Source organism: Aquarana catesbeiana, linkage group LG01 (genome assembly GCF_042186555.1).
Source record: "Aquarana catesbeiana isolate 2022-GZ linkage group LG01, ASM4218655v1, whole genome shotgun sequence".
Lineage (NCBI taxonomy): Eukaryota > Metazoa > Chordata > Amphibia > Anura > Ranidae > Aquarana > Aquarana catesbeiana.
Window position 1 is genome coordinate 934293442 of NC_133324.1, and position 20834 is coordinate 934314275.

The window sequence follows — 20834 nt, forward strand, 5'->3', positions numbered from 1 at the left end:
AACTTAAGTGTTTTTCAGGCATTTTACAATCTCACATCAAGCATATATAGGGGAACCCCAAGGGGGAAGGGGGAGAGAGAGGGGGACGCAGGGGGGGGGGGGGGGGGGGGGAGGGAGAAAGAGGGGGACGCAGGGGGGGGGGGGGGGAGGGAGAAAGAGGGGACGCAGGGGGGGGGGGGGAGGGAGAAAGAGGGGGACGCAGGGAGAAAGAGGGGGACGCAGGGGGGGGGGGGAAGGGAGAAAGAGGGGGACGCAGGGGGGGGGAAGGGAGAAAGAGGGGGACGCAGGGGGGGGGGGAAGGGAGAAAGAGGGGGACGCAGGGGGGGGGGGAGGGAGAAAGAGGGGGATGCAGGGGGGGGGAGGGAGAAAGAGGGGGACGAGGGAGAAAGAGTGGGACGCAGGGGGGGGGGAGGGAGAAAGAGGGGGACGAGGGAGAAAGAGGGGGACGCAGGGGGGGAGGGAGAAAGAGGGGGACCCAAGGGGGGGAAAGAAAAGCCTGAGGGGGACCCAAGGGGGGGAAAGAAAAGCCTGAGAGGGGACCCAAGGGGGGGAAAGAAAAGCCTGAGGGGGACCCAAGGGGGGGGGGGAAAGAAAAGCCTGAGGGGGACCCAAGGGGGGGGGGGGAAAGAAAAGCCTGAGGGGGACCCAAGGGGGGGGGGGAAAGAAAAGCCTGAGGGGGACCCAAGGGGGGGGAAAGAAAAGCCTGAGGGGGACCCAAGGGGGGGGAAAGAAAAGCCTGAGGGGGACCCAAGGGGGGGGAAAGAAAAGCCTGAGGGGGACCCAAGGGGGGGGAAAGAAAAGCCTGAGGGGGACCCAAGGGGGGGGGGGGAAAGAAAAGCCTGAGGGGGACCCAAGGGGGGGGGGAAAGAAAAGCCTGAGGGGGACCCAAGGGGGGGGGGGGAGAAAAAGCCTGAGGGGGACCCAAGGGGGGGGGGGGGGAAAGAAAAGCCTGAGGGGACCCAAGGGGGGGGAAAAAAAGCCTGAGGGGACCCAAGGGGGGGGAAAAAAAAGCCTGAGGGGGACCCAAGAGGGGGGAAAAAAAGCCTGAGGGGGACCCAAGGGGGGGGGGGGGAAAGAAAAGCCTGAGGGGGACCCAAGGGGGGGGGGAAAGAAAAGCCTGAGGGGGACCCAAGGGGGGGGGGAAAGAAAAGCCTGAGGGGGACCCAAGGGGGGGGGAAGAAAAGCCTGAGGGGGACCCAAGGGGGGGGGAAAGAAAAGCCTGAGGGGGACCCAAGGGGGGGGAAAGAAAAGCCTGAGGGGGACCCAAGGGGGGGGGAAAGAAAAGCCTGAGGGGGACCCAAGGGGGGGGAAAGAAAAGCCTGAGGGGGACCCAAGGGGGGGGGGGGGGAGCCTGAGAGGGACCCAAGGGGGGGGGGGGGAGCCTGAGAGGGACCCAAGGGGGGGGGGAGCCTGAGAGGGACCCAAGGGGGGGGGGAGCCTGAGAGGGACCCAAGGGGGGGGAGCCTGAGAGGGACCCAAGGGGGGGGGGCCTGAGAGGGACCCAAGGGGGGGGGGAGCCTGAGAGGGACCCAAGGGGGGGGGAGCCTGAGAGGGACCCAAGGGGGGGGGAGCCTGAGAGGGACCCAAGGGGGGGAGCCTGAGAGGGACCCAAGGGGGGGGAGCCTGAGAGGGACCCAAGGGGGGGGGAGCCTGAGAGGGACCCAAGGGGGGGGAGCCTGAGAGGGACCCAAGGGGGGGGAGCCTGAGAGGGACCCAAGAGGGGAGAAGTGAGGTGAGTCCTAGAGGATGAGGGAAGGAGAGGGGTCCTAGGGGAGGAGGAGAGGAGTTCAAAGCTCATTTTTTGAATATTGGGCAACGAAGCCTACAAGTGTGAACAGCAACAATTAGAATTAATAATATTCTGGATGTTGAGCGTAGTCAGGCATAAGGAAATAAGCTGAAGAACACAAGCGTGAACGGAAGGTTAAGTGTTACTAAACTGCAGCAGAGAAAAATCAGGTCTCCTGCCCTGCCAGACTGGGCTGTACTATGTGGCAGAGGTGTGTGAATTACAGAACCGTTTGGACAGAAATGCAAATCCTTTGACAGGATAGTATAAGTATAACAGTTCCCCTATAGTTTATTTACCAGTTTGCTTGGGAGTACAGCTTTAAAAAGGATAAGTTCACTTTTTAGGAAAAAATAATAAATGCACATTTTTTTGCAGGTGAAAAAAATTAGCATTTGTTGGCGCCAGTAAAGCATTGTACCATGCAGGTCTCCAGCAGATCTGCCAGTGTATCTGCTTCCCTGTACAGGCAGATACAATCTGACATGAAGAAAGAATGAACATTATACAGCTGCACCAGCCCCAGCTCCCCCCAATCCCCCATTCTGACAGCTAGTGGGGTATCTCGAACTACCAGCACCGTGGTAGTTAATTGAAAGCTACAAGCAGACAGCCGCAAAGGCTGCCGAATCTTGTAGTTTTCCCATTAACAGAACACGGTGCATGGATGATGCGGCTGGGCGGGTAGAGAAGATCCCCCACTAGCTGTCAGAACTGAGGATTGGGGGGAAGGGGGCCGGTGCATCTAACATCTTACACCCTGAATATGGGTGCAACATGTTACAAAAGGTGAACTTAAACAGAACTCTGGGAACGGCAAAAAATCCCCCATGAGTACACCCCTCTAACACAAAACACTAACCCGTTATTACATTTGTGAAATTCCTTACCATTGAAGAGAAAAGTCGAATTGAATTTTCAGGAAGTCCTCTCTCTAATTCAAAAAATGCGGCATCTATTCTGCCAGGGAGGGGCTGTTAGAACAGGGATTACATAATATCCTCTCCTTTACAGGAAAAGTAACTACATTACCCATAAATCTTTGGGAATGGCAGTGAACGTGGGAGGGTACACTAGGGCTGTACATTTTAATGTGAACATGCCCACTTCAACATAAATCACGCCCAGCCAGCCATACTACACAGTAGTATCTGTGCTCACCAGTGCAGCCTGTTCCCATCAGTGCGGTCTCATCTGTGCCCACTAGTGCAGCTTATTAGTGCCACCTGTGCCCATCAGTGCCGCCTCATCAGTGCTGTTTATCAGTGCAGTCTCATCAGTGCCGCCTCAGTGCCCATGAGCACAGCTTCATCAGTGTACATGAGTGCAGATCATCAGGTCTCATTTGTGCCGCCTCATCTGTGCCCACCAGTATCCATATGTGCCGGTCAATCACGGCAGAGGAGACGGGACATTACGGTGGGCATTTCACATACAAGATCTGTCACGGCCGGAGATCTCCCCTCTGTCATCCGGCTGATGTCTGTTAACGATCTCCGCTCTGCACTGAGAGATGGTGGGAGGGCGGGGGCGGATTGGTGGCGTTGCTTGCAGGGAGTAGAAGAGGAAACCACCTCCATGGAAGGCACAGACTGGGGTCTTCGAGACCCCTCTGCCCACTACAGCAAGCAGGGACGGAAGTACAAGTCCCTGCTTGCTTTAGAGAACTACTAGGGGGAAGTGCCAAGAGTGCTGGCTGAGGGTACAGGAGGAATAGCAGTTAGTGGTCTTGCGAACAGGAAAACATTGGAGATCTACAGCTTATCTGCAAAATTAGACTGCTTCAGAGGAACTACAGAGCTCAGAAGATGGAATAGTTGGTAAAGGTAGGAGAGCAGAAACTAGGACATGCTGCTTGAAGCACAGATCTCAAAACAGCAAATAACTGATTTCATCCACGGCCCACTGTGAGTCAGTGGTGGAACTGCCAGGGTCGCAGATGCGACCAGGTCCTGGTGTTCCGCCACTGTCAGGGGCCCCAGCGGGGGTTGTTGGCTGCAGGACTCTGAGCTAAGAGTGTTTCTCTTATACAGCTTAGAGCCTGCACTGACCGTTCCCCCTCCCTCACACGGATGGGAGGAAAGAGCCGATCTGCTCCTTCACCTCCCATCCATCTCCTGTGTGAACTGCGGGAAGTGTGAAGCTAAGCATTTGAATGTGATCATCCAGCTGCTGGGAGGAGGAGCAGATCGGCCCTCTCCTCTCTGATCTGTGCAGGCTCTGGACTGTAAGAGATGATCTTAACTCAGAGTCCTGCTGAGGATGAGGAGGAGGCCCTGATGGGCTGCACTGATAATCAGGGCCCCGATAAACAGTGTAAACAATGTATGGACAATTTTGCATGTTAAAAGGCACTCCTTTCCTCACAGACACAGCTTGGAAGAAAAGGACTGCCAATAACCAGCAAGTCTGTTTATATGTGATGAGCTATGATTGGCCCTTTACCATGATCTGTGATCAGCTGTGCCAGAAGGACACAGCAGTCAATGATCATGGTTTCTTGTACTAGGGTCCTGAAAGTTCTAGTTACACTTTTGCTATTAGTCCACATCCAGAAGCAGGGAGGGCAAAAAACTAATCTAAAAGAGCAAATGCTGATGGTTGCAGTGAAATTGAAGCTCTGCCCACTATTTATTACTTTTTGATTACGATATTATAATATTTAGTAATATTAGGTTATAGCGCTACCGGTTCGGAGACTGGGCCGCAGGGCAGTATTCCAACATGATAACGACCCCAAACACACCTCCAAGACGACCACTGCCTTGCTAAAGAAGCTGAGGGTAAAGGTGATGGACTGGCCAAGCGTGTCTCCAGACCTAAATCCTATTGATCATCTGTGGAGCATCCTCAAATGGAAGGTGGAGGAGCGCAAGGTCTTTAACATCCACCAGCTCTGTGATGTCATCATGGAGGAGTGGAAGAGGACTCCGGTGGCAACCTGTGAAGCTCTGGTGAACTCCATGCCCAAGAGGGCAGTGCTGGAAAATAATGGTGGCCACACAAAATATTGACACTTTGGGCCCAATTTGGACATTTTCACTTAGGGGTGTACTCACTTGTGTTGCCAGCAGTTTATACATTAATGGCTGTGTGTTGAGTTATTTTTGAGGGGACAAAAAATTTACAGTTATACAAGCTGTACACTCACTACTTTACATTGTAGCAAAGTGTCATTTCATCAGTGTTGTCACATGAAAAGATAGAATAAAATATTTACAACAATGTGAGGGGTGTACTCACTGGTGAGAGACTGTGTATACATACATACATACATATACATATATATATATATATATATATATATACATACATACATACATATACATATATATATATATATATATATATATATATATATATATATATATATATATATATATATATATATATATATATATATTATTATATTATATTATCGGCAGGAGTGCACACCGCTGAAGGCTCCCGGGAGCTGATCATTGTCCACCAGCACCTGCTGATCATTCAGAACGGCAATCTGTCAGGAAGGAAGGCATGGATCCTGTGTTCCTGCAAACAGTGACATGGATCCATGCCTTTCCTTAGTAAAAACACCTCCCACACTACAGTAGAACACCAGCTAGGCACACATTTATTCCCTTGATGTTTAACCCCTTCCCAGCCAGTGTCATTAGTACAGCGACAGTGCATATGTTTTAGCACTGATCACTGGATTCGTGTCACTGGTTCCCAAAAAAAGTGTCAGTGTCAGGATTGACCACCGCAATATTGCAGTCCCTCTAAGTCGCTGATCACTGCCATTACTAGTAAAATAAAATACAAAATTCCATAAATCTATCCTACAGTTTGTAGATGTGATAACTTTTGCACAAACCAATCAATATAACCTTATTGGGATTTTTTTTTTTTACCAAAAATATGTAGCAGAATACATATTGACCTAAATTGATGAAGAAATTAGATTTTTTTTTTTTAATTGGATGTGTTTTATAGCAGAAAGTAAAAAATATTTTTTTTTGCTTTACGGCACTGTTACTTTAACGAACAATTGCGACGTTGTACCCAAATAAAATTGTCTCTTTTTTTTTTGCGCTATATAACAAAAAACTACTGACAATTTTGAAAAAATATATATAATATAATATATATTATATTTTTTTTTCGAAATTGTCTTTTTTTTTTTTTTCCCCTATAGACAAAAAACTAAGAAGAAGATTTTATTTGGGTACGTCGCAATTGTTCGTTAAAGTAACAGTGCCGTAAAGCAAAATGAGAAGGGGTACGATGTACCCCTGTCAGTATGTACCCCTACTCATTCACATGAGGGTGTGGGGGGGGGGGGGGCACTGGGATCTGGGGCCCCCAGATTCCAATAAGCCCCCTGCCTGCAGACCCCCACAACCACTGCCCAGGTTGTCGGGAGGAGGCCCTTGCCCCCCCTGCCCCAAAGCACCCCCCCCCACACACACCCATGTTGAGGGCATGCCTCGGCCGTGTATACCAGGCTTAACTTAGCTTAAACCTGCTCCCACCCCCCTTCTAAATCCTATTCAAACTACTCTGTGAAAGGAGGATGCTTATACTTAAAGGATAAGGCTGTCCATACATTATACAATTTTCTTGTACAACTTTCCTTTAGATTTACCAAAACCATATAATACGAGGTCAAACCTAAACACTTTCAATTTGTATGCAATCGGACAGGCCCTTATACTACATAGTTGAAGGTAAATCTAAATTCCAGCTCCCCTATGTATAGCACTCATGTACTTTTTTGCAAAAATATCAACACTTTCCATTAATTCTACAGACACTTACTTCACTTATCCTCATCAATGCTTCTGCCTTACTTCCTGGTCAGACTTTAGGTCATGACACAGGATGGAGTTGACCAGCTGACCTCATTAGCACACGCCCTGCATCATCCACCCTCCTACCTACCCACCCACTTCCAGGTGCACGTTTTTTTTTAAAAATGAAATGCAATCAGTGATCAACCTTCTCACTACATACACAATATACAATCAGATTGCATAGTGTATGACCTTTATACAAGTACCTAGGATTCACATTTTTTCATAGCGGGAATGTGCATTCCCACATGCGTTTTTTGTATTTTGTTTTGTTTGTTTTTTGCGGGGGGGGGGGGGGGGGGGCGCGTTTGAGCATTTTCACTCATCGGGCAGCCCATCCACCTGAATGGGCTGCCCTACACACAACAATCTCCCCAAAGAAGCTTCGCCATCTTTATACAGCTAAAATTACTAGCTGCGCTTTCAGTGCTATTAATGGTTAATGGCACACCAAACACAGAAGCAAACACACATTTTTCCATGTGAAACAACAAGGGGAAAATGCTGCAAAAAGCACAGTAAAAAACACGCAACCGACGACACCAAAATGTCCCATAAGCCACATGTAGTGCAGCCAATTGAAATAAACGGGCTGCCCTTTACGTGTCACAGGAAAAACGAGGCACAAAACGTGCGCTCCCACTATGCTATATGTGAATGAGGCCTGAGAGTGAAATTGGTGCAACACCACAAGAAAAATGAGGCTCCATTCACATCTCTGTGTTTCCTTGCATTTCAGAAATGTGCTGCACCAAAAAAAAAAAAAAATCACAATAAAAAACGCAGCAGGCTTCGCTCTAAAGAAAAGTTCTGAAGCTTATTTGGGACCATTGCTGTGTGTAGGGCGTCCCCATTCAGGTGGATAGGCTGTCCTATGCGTAATGTGGAAACGCGCCAAAATGCCTCCCCTCGCTAAGAGAAAAAAAAAAGACGCATGTGGGAAAAGCGAGTTCTTTGTAGAGATGTGAATGGGGCCTGACAGCTGAGCGTTTCTGTCCACTCCCTCCTATGTACTTGTATAAAGATGGCCATACACTACGCAATCTGATTGTATATTGTGTATTTAGTGAGAAGGGTGATCAGTGATTTATTGCATTTCATTTAAAAAAAAACGTGCATCTGGAAGTGGGTGGGTAGGTAGGAGGGTGGATGATGCAGGGTGTATGCTAATGAGGTCAGCTGGTCAACTCCATCCTGTGTCATTACCTAAAGTCTGACCAGGAAGTAAGACATTACTAATGGATACGTTCGGAAACATTGATGAGGACAAGTGAAGTAAGTGTCCGTAGAATTAATGAAACGCTTTGATATTTTTGCAAAAAAAAGTACATTAATGCTATATTGGTACATAGGGGAGCTGGTGAACTTATCCTTTAAAAAAGGGGTTGTAAACCCTTGAGGTTTTTCACCTTAATGCATTTTATGCATTAAGGTGAAAAACCTTCTGTAGTGCAACAGCCTCCTCAGAACCCCCCTTTTTACTTACCTGAACCCGATCGTTCCATCGATGAGGACAAGCAGAGCAGCTCCAGCCTCTGTCTCTGGTCCATATTGGATAGATTGATAGCAGCAGGAGCCATTTGCTCCCGCTGCAGTCATTAAAATCCAATGACATGGGAGTGCTCCCATGGAAAGTTGAGTCCCACTTTTAAAAAGGACTGATACAGGTTGGTGAATACAACTCAAAACTCCCCAAACATACAGCTGCTCCACGTATGGGCCAAAAGCAAGTACGTGAAAGCAGTTTTGGGGTCCTATAGTACAAGCAAAGCTGCTGGTTATGGACTAACCCAACCAAATTGGCACTCCAGTATAACTAGAGAGATACACCTATTCTGGAGAGCCAGAGGGCATTATCAAAAAACGTATGAACAGCCTTTAAAAACCATTAAAAAAAAAAAAAAAAGAAGTCCTGCTCAATAGCAGGTGCCAGAAAAAAAACTGCCACCTACTACCTTGGAGTTGAAATTTAGGTAAGGCACCCTTTTACACGCTGAAAATTACTGTAGTAGGCACTTCTGCTCCAGTGATCTCCATTAGCTTCCGGGACCCATGCCGGGCGGCTGCCCTGCTGCATTGTGAACACAGGAGGTGTCACATGGCACGGGCACCATTCAGAAACACTTTGTATATTCTTAATGAATGCAAAGTGTTCTCTGATTAAACAAGATGGAGAGGCAGAGCAGTGACATGGACAATCTCTACCGCCTCCAATCAGGAGACTTTGCACGCCTTAAGAAAATGCAACTGTTCCCTGAATGGCATCTGTGCCAAGCCAGCCAATGGCATAAGATCCAGACGTTCATGGAGATCACTGGAGTAGCCGTGCCTTCAACAGCAATTTCCAGCTTCCATGGGGGATCCCACAGGTATGGCACATATCTCCTTACATATGCCCAAGCTTGACCAATGTAAAAATTTGCCATACCTGGGACTTGAGCTTTAATTAGCCAGATATCTTTCGGTGTGTGCTCCTCTGGTTTGGCTTTAGTTTGCATCTTGGGCTGCCTTTCATTAGAAAAGGCTTCCTCAAAGCCAAGGTACCTTTAAATACAGTTTTTACTTACCTTATCCCTCACTCCCAAAGTCTCCTTCTCTGCGGGAGATCTGTCACCCAAAGTTCATTCTCTTTGGCATCCTGACCAAGGGTCGTACTCTGATATCATGTACAATGCAGGGCCAGAAGTCTTGGATTGTGAGGAAGCAGAGGGCCCACCCACAACTCAGAGTGTCAAAGAAGAGATAACAGTGCCAGATTCCAGGGGGAGGGAGGGATAAGCAAGGTTATTTTTGGGTACCCTAGACAAAAACGACCATTTGACTCTTGCAGTGTGGGGGGAGCCCCAATGCAAGGGTAGCTTTGTAATGTTCCTGGAATTTAGTTTTAACAGTTTGGGGGCCTCTGTAGACAGGCTTTGGGTTTGTTTTGATATTATTTTGAGGCGCTTCTGAGATCATTCAAAATGTATTTATTGGTGCAACTGACCTTATGAGAACCCCATCAAAAAAAACTTTGGGCGCCACTCCAAGTTTCAATGTCCAGATCCGGTGACTTGCACTTAAAAGGTGCTGGCTTGGGAAGAGCCCATCTCGGCTCAATACACACAATAGGAGAGGAGAGAACCCCCCCAGGGCAAAACGTGCCAGAGCGTGGCCTGGACGATGTTGGGCTGAGGCTGCTTTTACTAGGAGTGCTGGGTTTTGTTGGTGTGCGGCAACTGGGGATTCTCTCCTGACTTACCATACATTTGACCTGCTTTAAAGGATAAGTGCACTTATCTTGTTTGCCCCCTTTTACTGACCTAAGTAACCCACCCTTCCCTTCTACACATGCATACTTACCTGGATCCAACGCCCACATTCTCCAGTGTTTTATATCCAGTGCTGCAAGTCTCACTGTTCTGGCACCCACGCATTACAGCACCATTGACTTATGGGGTTGTGTCCCAAGGCTGGAGACGCCAGGAGAGGAGTCCATGGGGAACACACAGGCTTGGCAAGGGTTTAAGCAAACACCAGATGCCATGGGTGTCAGAACCAGGCAACTATGCATCTGTAAAAGGGGGAAGATAGGTTACTGTAGGTCAGTGAAAAACTGGCAAACAGGATGAGTCAACCTTGTTTAAAGTAGTATTAAAACCAAACATGTACTGTAGCCTACCAATTCTTAAACGGGATGGCTGCATTCGTCTTTTTAGGCTATTTTCATCTGCTGATCCAGCCAGTAATTTTTTCAACAGAACAAGCTCTCCAGCAGAATGTATCCGTTTACAGTGATGGGACAAACCATTTATCACTGACAGAAGTGCTCACATAAAGAAAAAGCAATGCAGTCACCCCATCTAATGATTGGTAAGATAATACATTTTTGGTTTTAGGTTTAATACAGAACTTCTTTAAGCTAGTTTTGCATTCCCATAAACTTCTATGGAAATGCAAAATCCACTTTAGGTCAACAAAAGGCCACCGACACTGGTCCTAAAACAGCCAAGGCATTTACTAAAAGTAAGTTAGCCGATGCCTTTTAAAAACTTGCTTGTATGATGGTTGGAAGGGGCTTTGACCGGTGTAGTGTGAACCGGTGTCCCTAATATTAGAACATTTCCCCTTAATTCCTGTTCTAGACAAAATGTAAAATTTCGATTTTCTATCACTTTTTATCCAGGTGACAGTGGTGCAAGGCAACTAAATTGCTAGAGCAGGTAAGCAGAGACACTCCCCATTTCTGACAGGTTTACTTAAAGTTGTGCTGCAGAATATGTAGGTGCCAGTCAAAATCTTTTGCCATAATGACAGACCCCCAAAGAATGGACAGCCACTGAGAACCTCCAGACCCCCGAAGAATGGACAGTCGCCCAAACCTCCAGACCCCCAAAGAATGGACATACGCCCAAACCTCCAGACCCCCAAAGAATGGACAGCCACTGAGAACCTCCAGACCCCCAAAGAATGGGCAGCCACTGAGAACCTCCAGACCCCCAAAGAATGGGCAGCCACTGAGAACCTCCAGACCCCCAAAGAATGGACAGCCACTGAGAACCTCCAGACCCCCAAAGAATGGACAGCCACTGAGAACCTCCAGACCCCTAATAAATGGACAGCCACTGAGAACCTCCAGACCCCCAAAGAATGGACAGCCACTGAGAACCTCCAGACCCCCAAAGAATGGACAGCCACTGAGAACCTCCAGACCCCCAAAGAATGGACAGCCACTGAGAACCTCCAGACCCCCAAAGAATGGACGGCCGCCCAAACCTCCAGACCCCCCAAAGAATGGACAGCCACTGAGAACCTCCAGACCCCCAAAGAATGGACAGCCACTATGACCCTGCAGACCCCCAAAGAATGGACAGCCACTATGACCCTCCAGACCCCCAAAGAATGGACAGCCACTGAGAACCTCCAGACCCCCAAAGAATGGGCAGCCACTGAGAACCTCCAGACCCCCAAAGAATGGACAGCTGCTCAAACCTCCAGGCCCCCAAAGAATGGACAGCCACCCAAACCTCCAGACTCCCAAAGAATGGACGGCTGCCCAGACCCACAAAAGAATGAACAGCCTCCCAAACCCCCCCCAACAAAATGTCCATTCATGGGACTATCTGGACCCCAAAAGAATAGACCATCACTCAAACCTCCAGACCTCCATAAAAATGTCCATCCATGCGGCTATCAAGGGAAGAAAAATCTAATCAGACTTCTTTAAAGATTTAATGTAGAAGGGATAATTCACTGAAATATGAAATATTGGTTATATACTTGGAGCCTAACGGGAGCTCAGCCTTTGGCATGCTATATGTCACAATAGTTCAAAAACTCTCTACCATAATTCCAAACTCTGCTTCAGCCAACCTAGAAAAATGTGGGCGTTCTTACTCACCTTGGGGTGTTCTAGCTTCCCCCAGAACATTATCCATAAATTTAATAAAAATAAAGCTGGGAACATATGCACATAATAAACACAGTAGATGGGCAGAGCCAGTAAATCAGATATCTCATCAATAAATACCCCAAGAGATATACAGGAAACCTATACAGTGGTTTAAACTTAATTTTACTCAAATTTTAAACCTTACAAAAATTTTAAATCCTGCCTTAGAGCAGAAAGAGATGCTCGCCATTATCTACATTAGTCTAAAATGACTCTTTCATGCCCCTGATTTAGTTTCACTTTGTTACTGGGGCTTGACTTTTTCCTGACTTGATGGCCAAGCGCCACCAACCACTGTCACCCTGCCAAGTTTTTTTTTATTTCAGGTACTTATATAGGGCAAATTTACGCAGAGCTTTACATATACTGTATATCATACATTCACATGAGTCCCTGCCCTCAAGGAGCTCAAATTTGTCTTCATTTGCCATAAAGTATCTTTAGTGACCAATGAAGCACTCTTATTCCCCGTACACACGGTCGGATTTTCCGACGGAAAATGTGTGATAGGACCTTGTTGTTGGAAAATCACACATTTTCCATCGGATTTTCCGACACACAAAGTTTGAGAGCAGGATATAAAATTTTCCGACAACAAAATCCGTTGTCGGAAATTCCGATCGTGTGTACACAAATCTGACGGACAAAGTGCCACGCATGCTCAGAATAAATTAAGAGATGAAAGCTATTGGCCACTGCCCCGTTTATAGTCCCGACGTACGTGTTTTCCGTCACCGCATTCAGAACGATCGGATTTTCCGACAACTGTGTGTGACCATGTGTATGCAAGACAAGTTTGAGCCAACATCCGTCGGAAAAAATCCTAGGATTTTGTTGTTGGAATGTCCGAACAAAGTCCGACCGTGTGTACAGGGCATAAGTGTGCACCAAAATGGCAGTTGGCAGGGACAGCCATGAAGTCTGAAGACAGACCACAAAAGTGAAACAAAATATAAAACCAAAAAATAGAAGGAAATCCTGCGAGCCACCACTGTCTAGATGCTTAAAGTGGTTTAAATAACCCAAAGACTAATGGTATTAAGCCTGTCACATGTATCGTGAAAAATAAATTATCTAAAATCTGCTAGCGTTGAACACGTCACATATATCGTGCAAAGATAAATACATTAATTGAATACGCTGCGCTAAAAATTATATAGATTGTAGTGTATATTAAAACTACGTAAAATTAATATAACTAATAAATGGATATGATATACACACAAAACCAATTTAAAAAGTGCATAACTGAGTTTAACCACTTACGGTCTTTGCAGCGGATTCGCCGCGAGATCACTTTTAAATCGGTGGCGGGATAGGGCCCCCCGCCGCGATCCGGTTCCCTCCATTGCTTACCGGAGCCGTTGGCAGCGGCGATCGCGTCTGTTCTCCTGTCAGGTATGGAGATGAGTGAGGGGGAAGATGGCCCCTCACCCGTCTCCATACAATTGCTGGGTCGAAGCGACGTCAAAACGTCACTTCCGCTCACAGCTCTTAAAAGGGCCATTTTTTTTTAAATAAAAAAATTGTAATTTAAAAAAAATATTACATTTTAGTCTAAATATGAGATCTGAGGTCTTTTTGACCCCAGAGCTCACATTTAAGAGGTCCTGTCATGCTTTTTTCTGTTACAAGGGATGTTTACATTCCTTGTAATAGGAATAAAAGTGACAATTTTTTTTTTTTAAAAACAGTGTAAAAATGAAAAGATAAAAATAAATAATAATAAAAAAATAAATAATTTTTAACACGCCCAGTCCCGATGAGCTCGCGTGCAGAAGCGAACGCATACGTGAGTAGCGCCCGCATATGAAAACGGTGTTCAAACCACACGTGAGGTATCGCCGCGATCGTTAGAGTGAGAGCAATAATTCTAGCGCTAGACTTCCTCTGTAACTTAAAACATGCAACTTGTAGAATTTTTTAAACGTCGCCTATGGAGATTTATAAGGGTAAAAGTTTGTCGCCATTCCACGAGCGGTGCAATTTTGAAGCGTGCCATGTTGAGTATCAATTTACTCAGCGTAACATCTTTCACAATTTAAAAAAAAAAATTGGGCTAACTTTACTGTTGACTTATTTTTTTTAATTCAAAAAAGTGTATTTCCAAAAAAGTGTGCTTGTAAGACCGCTTCGCATACACGGTGTGACAGAACGTATTGCAACGACCACCATTTTATTCTCTAGGGTGTTAGAAAAAAAAAAAATGTATAAAGTTTGGGGTGTCTAAGTAATTTTCTAGCAAAAAAAAATGTTTTTAACTTGTAAACAAATGTCAGAAAGAGGCTCGGTCCTTAAGGCACGGTTCACACAGGGGCAACCCAACTTACAGCGCGACTTAGCAAGGAGTTTTGGAGGAGACTTCAGTGCGACTTAAAGTTGCCTCAAAAGACAGGCGAATTTGGCTGTGGCCAATCACAGAATAATCAGCTCTCTGGGAGGGAGGGGTTTGCCTGGGGTAAACTATTTTTTTTTTTTCCTGTAAAGTCGCTTCAATATAGATGGAGATCCGACTTGGAGGCGACTTCCATTGAAACCTATGGGTACAAGCTGCCTAGAAGTTGCCTTGAAGTAGTACAGGAACCTTTTCTGAAGTCGGAACAACTTCAGTAGTGTACATTAGGACGGCTCTCATTCATGTCAATGGAATTTCTTATGTCCCGCGACTTGGGGCAACTTGAGGTCTGACAAGTCGGAGCCCAAGTTGCTGTAGTGTGAACCGGCACTAAGTGGTTAAAACCATAAACAAATAATATATAGAAAAAGTGCTCCTGTGCAATATATATAGTGTCCAAATATGTTGTAAATGACCGTGCTGAAAATAAAACAACACTGCAGGGGATATGTGATTCAGATCATAAGACAAAGTGCTCATAAATCACATCCAACTGCGTCTCTAGTAACGTGATAAAAGTTCGTGTAATTCAGGAACAATAAAAAGTGTGATCCAAGATGTGCTGGGGTGTCTTCACTCAGGTGCCCCCCCTTAGGTAGTAAACGCTCACCTTGGAACATCCGACTTTGCGATTAAGCTTAGTCAAAGCACGCATATGAACCACCTCTGGGCTCTTTAAAATGTCAGGCTCCTGGGTTCCTCAGCATAGTTATCCAGGATATGTGAAAGGAAAAACTCAATAGTGCAATGACATTTTAAACTATTTATTTCACTAAAGCAAAAATCCCCATCTGGGGTACTTGTATATGTCAGGTGCGTCAGTGCACCATTCTATGATGAACATGTAGCAGATTATACCAGGGTGGTATCGGGATGATACGAGCGTCCTCTTTAGCTTACAAGACGTCTTGTCGTGCCGTCCTGACCTCTCCCCAACTAGTGTCAATACAGTTCCTGAATTACACAAACTTATCACATTACTAGAGACGCAGTTGGATGCGATTTATGAGCACTTTGTCTTCTGATCTGAATCACATACCCCCTGCAGCGTTGTTTATTTTCAGCATGGTCATTTACGACACATTTGGACACTATACATTGCATAGGAGCACTTTTTCTATATATTATTTGTTTATGTTTATGGTTTTAAACTCAGTTATGTATGAGATACTTTAAATTGGTTTTGTGTGTATATCATATCCATTTATTAGTTATATTAATTTGATTCATTTTACATAGTTTTAGTATACACCACAATCTATATAAAAATTTTAGCGCAGCGTATTCAATTAATGAAAATATAAAACCAGAGAGGCACAAGTAGAAGGTTTTTGGAGTAACAAAAAGGTAAAAATGGCCAACATGAAAACGGTAGGTCCATTTTACTCACAGCCCTCATCCCCCAAATACAAATGGCTTAAAGCCCGACACCAGGTATGGATTTTCTGCATAGTGACGTAGGTCTAGCTTGGATCAATGTAAGTATGCCTATGCCATACCTGTAGAATCCCTGTGGAAGCTGGAAACCCGAGTTTAGTGCTGCCCCGCTGTATACTTAGCACAGGTAGTCACTTCTGCAGCACAGGCGCCATTTACAAAACAGTCTCAATGAATGCAAATGTCTAAATAGAAGAAATGGATATAGTGATGTCACAACAACCCCCCCCCCCCCCCCATCTCATCCAGAGTACATCTTGCATTCATTGAATAAAAAATACAAAGTGCCCTGTTAATGGTGTCCGTGCCAAATAAGCAAAATCTTTGTGGTTAAATATGCAACCACTTGGCGCAGGACCCAGAAGACGGCAAAGACTACAGTGATTTCCAGCTGCTGCAGGGATCCCACAGATACGGGAAAACGGAAGTGATTGTAAACAATCCATTCAGTTTCAAATAGAAAAGAAAGACAATGCATTTGTGTATAGATATAAAAAACAAACCTTGGTTTTCAGCTGCAAAAGAGCTGGGGGGGGGGGGGGGGGGGGGACAGCAGCACAGTGATCCTCCCAGTGGATGGTTGTGCATGGGGAGCATGTCAGGATAAGTCTGATCATTGGAGGAGAGCACACAGAGTTCCCATCATAGCTGGAGAACTGACCACGCTGTGTTCTCCTGCTTAGTGTGGTCAGTTTTTAAATAGAAAAGCAGAGGGACTGACAGGAACACCAGGAATTTCACACGAAGGAAGCAATACAAAGGACAGGATAATTTATCATACAAGTACATGGTACAGCAGGCACATATCAGGAATATGAAATGCTGGGTTTACATATCCTTTAAAAATTGGTCTAAGCTGGACCAAACTATGCAATAAAATCCATACCTGAAATTCAGTTTTAACCACTTCAATACTGGGCACTTGCACCCCCTTCCTACCCAGGCCCGTTATGCACCATGTGATCACTTTGGCCAATTACAGCTAGCAACACAATTGTACACAACCAATGGCATGAAAGGGAGCTATACATTGTTTACAATCATCATGTGATCTGCTGCGATTGGTCAGAGCAAAAACATGGTACCAGCAGCAGCCACCCGCTACAGTGATCTGTCATTGGCTGTGTTGTTAAACAACCGGTGACAGATCGCACCTTAGCACAGCCTGTGGGGCACACGGGAGGCATGTTCCAGCATGATGTCATGACGTCCACCCCAGGACGAAGGTCCCGCCCAACCATCATTTGACAATTGGCTGGGCGGGAAGTGGTTAAAAAATAAATAAATATTAAAAAAAAAAAAAAAAAAAAAAAAAAAAAAAAAAAAAAAAGGGACCTCAACCTCACTTTTGACCCTTCCAGGAGGCACAGCTGAGGTCCCAGTCTACTGGGGAAGCTAGGAGCTTGCAAATCCCAAGAAAATTACCTCCTACAATGGGCTGGAGACAGGAGCAGGGAAAGAGAACAGTGCATATTTTTTGTAGAAATCAATTTTCAGTGGTTTTGAAAACTTTAGAATTTGGAGATTTGGCTGTGATTAAGCGGAGGTGTAGGCTGAAATTTAAATGGTAGGTACACTTTAAGCAGCACTTTACCTTTAAAAATGGGGGAACTGACCCTTTCATTTTCAGACGGCAAACATGTTAAACACACTAAAACCGCCACATTAAACCACTCACTCACATCAAGTTTCCCCAATTAACCCGTCACCAAAGCATTCATTTTTAAATCTCTTGGATTTCTCACCTGGTCTTTAGAGGCATAAAAGGATTTTCAGCTGGCTGTGTCTCCTGAGGCAGAACCACAGGTGCTGGCGACGTCACACCACTGGAAGCAGGAGAGTGGAGATACGACAAAGTTGCTATGTGGGCGTTTGCGGTGGTGGTGACCCCGGAAGCTGTAGAAAACTGTATCGGAGAGGGGAAGTTTGAGGATTTAGGGTTTGGGGCAGCTAAAAAGGAAGGAGTAGAGAAAGCCAGGGGTTGGTTGCCATGCACATAAGGAGCTCTCACATCAGCAGTGACGACATCAGATGAGAGCCCCCCGATTGCCCTTGCATGAAGATCTTTGAAGCTCATGTCTTCTTGTAGAGAAGATTCAGAACTTTGACTTTCTGTAGAGTGGTCAACAAATGGGTTCTTGTGACTTAAAGGGGCTTTATCAGTAGGCGTAAAGGGATTTCCAGGGGATGGTAAACTTTTTAGGTCATTTTGGGCCAACTGGTCAGAGTCTGTTTTCCAAAAGTCTTCGTTCTTAAAGTCTACAATGATATCTGCTGACCAAGAGGACTGTTGGTTTAGTAAAACACTAGGATGGCTTTCTTCTAATATTTTTTCACTAGACTCAAGTGTACTTGAAATCTCATTTGGTGGTGGGCTATGAGATTCTATTAGGTGGCTTATTAAATCTTTATTTTTACCATTGTTTGGCTCAGTTCTGTATTCTACAGTCTGGTTAGTGAGCTGACTGGATTCCAAGAAAACATTGACATTCTGTATGTCCATTGTTGGCTTTGCCATGCTGGATGGTACTTGTTCCTCCAAGGCAGACCAAAACAAAACGTCAGATTGGCTGTGTTTTTTAGATGCACTTGCATCTTCTGTCCTGTTCCCTTTTTGTTTCTTTGGCAAAGACGTTGGTTTTTGGAAGATAAAGTCCTCATTATCCTGTTTGTTGTCACCCAACGTTGAGAGCAATTCAGATGGACCATGCTTAATTATCTCCAATTTGTTTGAGTTTTCTTGAAGACTTGAAGAGTCTAGTGAGACATTCGAAAGGCAAGTCCTGAACTGCTCTGCCGCAGAGGTGTCATTTACATCTAACAGGTGTTCCCCATTAGCAGCACCCAGCTTTGAAAGTTCATTATTTCCTTCTCTTAAATTAGTCAAAAGGCCCTCAGCGGTGGATTGGGTGTGCTCAGTTGTAGAACCTAACACTGGGCTTCTGATCTCAATTACAGGACAACAGGCCACTGGAGAGTGTGTGTGTTTGCTATCCCCCATGTTTTGCTCAAGCTCATGTTCCTCTGGGCTCTCTGTTTGTTTTCCACTGGTGTCCTGAAAGCTTGTTTGTTTGCAATTATCTACATCAGACTCAATGGGTTCAAAGGCAGGTGGCAACGTAAGCTGTGGGGGCTTGGGTGGTGCCAAGGACCCTATATCCGCACTTATGGCCTGTTCTTTAATTAACTCATTAAATCTGTTTTCTACTGGTGCCTTTTCATTAGTAAAAGGTTCTGGAGAAAGGTCTTCACCTACCCTAACAAAATTATGTTCTATCAATGCCTGCTGTCTGGGTTGGATAGCAGCCTTTACCTCCTCAATAATTATGTCATTACTGTCCCTCAACTCATGTGCACTTTCGGCTTTGGTAGAAGAGTAAATTCTATGAGTCTGGGAATTGTTTGGACGCACCAAACTTTGAGACGTCTCTTCTGAATTAACCCGGTTTTGTGCTTTAATCAGAATTGGTGAGACAGAAGCTACTTTGTTTTCTTTTTGGCTTGTTTCTACATATTTAAATTTTATTGGACTGGGTTTAGAAATGGGTACTTCCATGCTAGGATATTTCCCCTGATCTGCAGTCAAGTCACCATTGAATGTCTGAATTGAAGCAGACTCATAGGGGGGAATGTATGATGTAGGAAAGATAGAGGGGCTCCCTGGAAAAGGGATTTTATCTGCCTTTTTTCTGTCATTTTCTGTATGGCCTGACCAAAAAGGTGCTTGTGAGCTCGGCCTATTCAAGCGATTCTCCTCACCATAATCTTGCCTAATCTCAGGTCCATGGTCACCAAAAAATAAAAGGGATGGATTCTTTTCAGAGTCGCCAATGAAGTGTTCTTTGGTTTCTGGTGATTTTTGCAGTCGGCTTGAAGCAAACGCATCAAATTGTTCCTCCCATTCCGAAACGGTTTCTGGAGATGCTGAAGAGTCATTGACATCAAAAGTTTCCACTGAGTCAATCCCACTTTGGTACAATGATGACGTCTGATCTTCTGCAGGTGGAAAGAAGGCTGGTGGACTGCGTTCCTCCACAAGAGTAGAGCCCTTTTCAGCAGCTTCTGAAGTAGCAATAGACCCAGAGGGGAAACTAGAGAAAAAGTGAGTAGGTGAAGAAGTATTTAGTAACTGGTCAGAGAGGGAATCCACAAAGAAAGGGTTGTTCTGTAGTGAATTGAGAAATGGGTTGCTGGCAGAAAGGCTCCCTTGGACACCACTAAGAGAAGCTCTACTGATGTTAGTTCTAGGCAATACAAAAGCAGCTACTACAGGGGAAGCTGGGGTAGGAAGGCAAGGGCTGAAGGGGGAAGAAGCAAAGGAGCTGGTTTCTACCAGAGGAGACACATCCAGTCTGTGGAGGAAGACAAAACGATCCTCCATGTTAGTGACAAACATCAACACAGGCTACATAATAAAAAACGCACACACGCTGCTAGCGCTCTACGTCTTCCAAGGGGTGTGGGGACTGTGTGACGTTGACCTACTTGGGGGATGGGACATTGTGATATGTGCATAAAAATAAGTGATGCTACAAACTAAAAATCATTTTTCAAAACTAAAACATATATATTTAACACATCATCAGGAAACCAAATGCGGTAAATACATGGCATAGAAAGTGAACACAACGGCATTCTTTTAAACGTGTTGGGTAGTATCGTCATTTTTTTTTTTTTTTTATCAAAGACTAAACATTAGGAGAAACTTGCAGGGGTGAGATGTCTGGGTCAGTTGAAATACTCAGCTAACCAGGGTATCATCCCAGATATGTATAGAAATTCGGCAGAGTAAAAGATTGGGACTTTAAATATACCATTGGTAGCCATTAGGAAACAAACATTTTTTGAAATGATATATTACACACATCATTGTCAAAAGTATTGGGACGCCTGCCTTTACACGCACATGAACTTTAATGGCATCCCAGTCTTGGTCCATAGGGTTCA

General features: G+C 45.4%; 1 protein-coding gene across 1 annotated transcript in view; it reads right to left on the bottom strand.

Annotated features, from left to right (window-relative positions):
- Positions 1-20834, bottom strand: part of RAB11FIP5 (RAB11 family interacting protein 5) — a gene marked incomplete in the record, with an annotated part of 102098 nt that overhangs the window by 6811 nt on the left and 74453 nt on the right. Inside the window, 1 exon segment of the mRNA XM_073611063.1 lies at positions 17633-19978. Coding sequence (XP_073467164.1) covers positions 17633-19978 — 2346 coding nt within the window.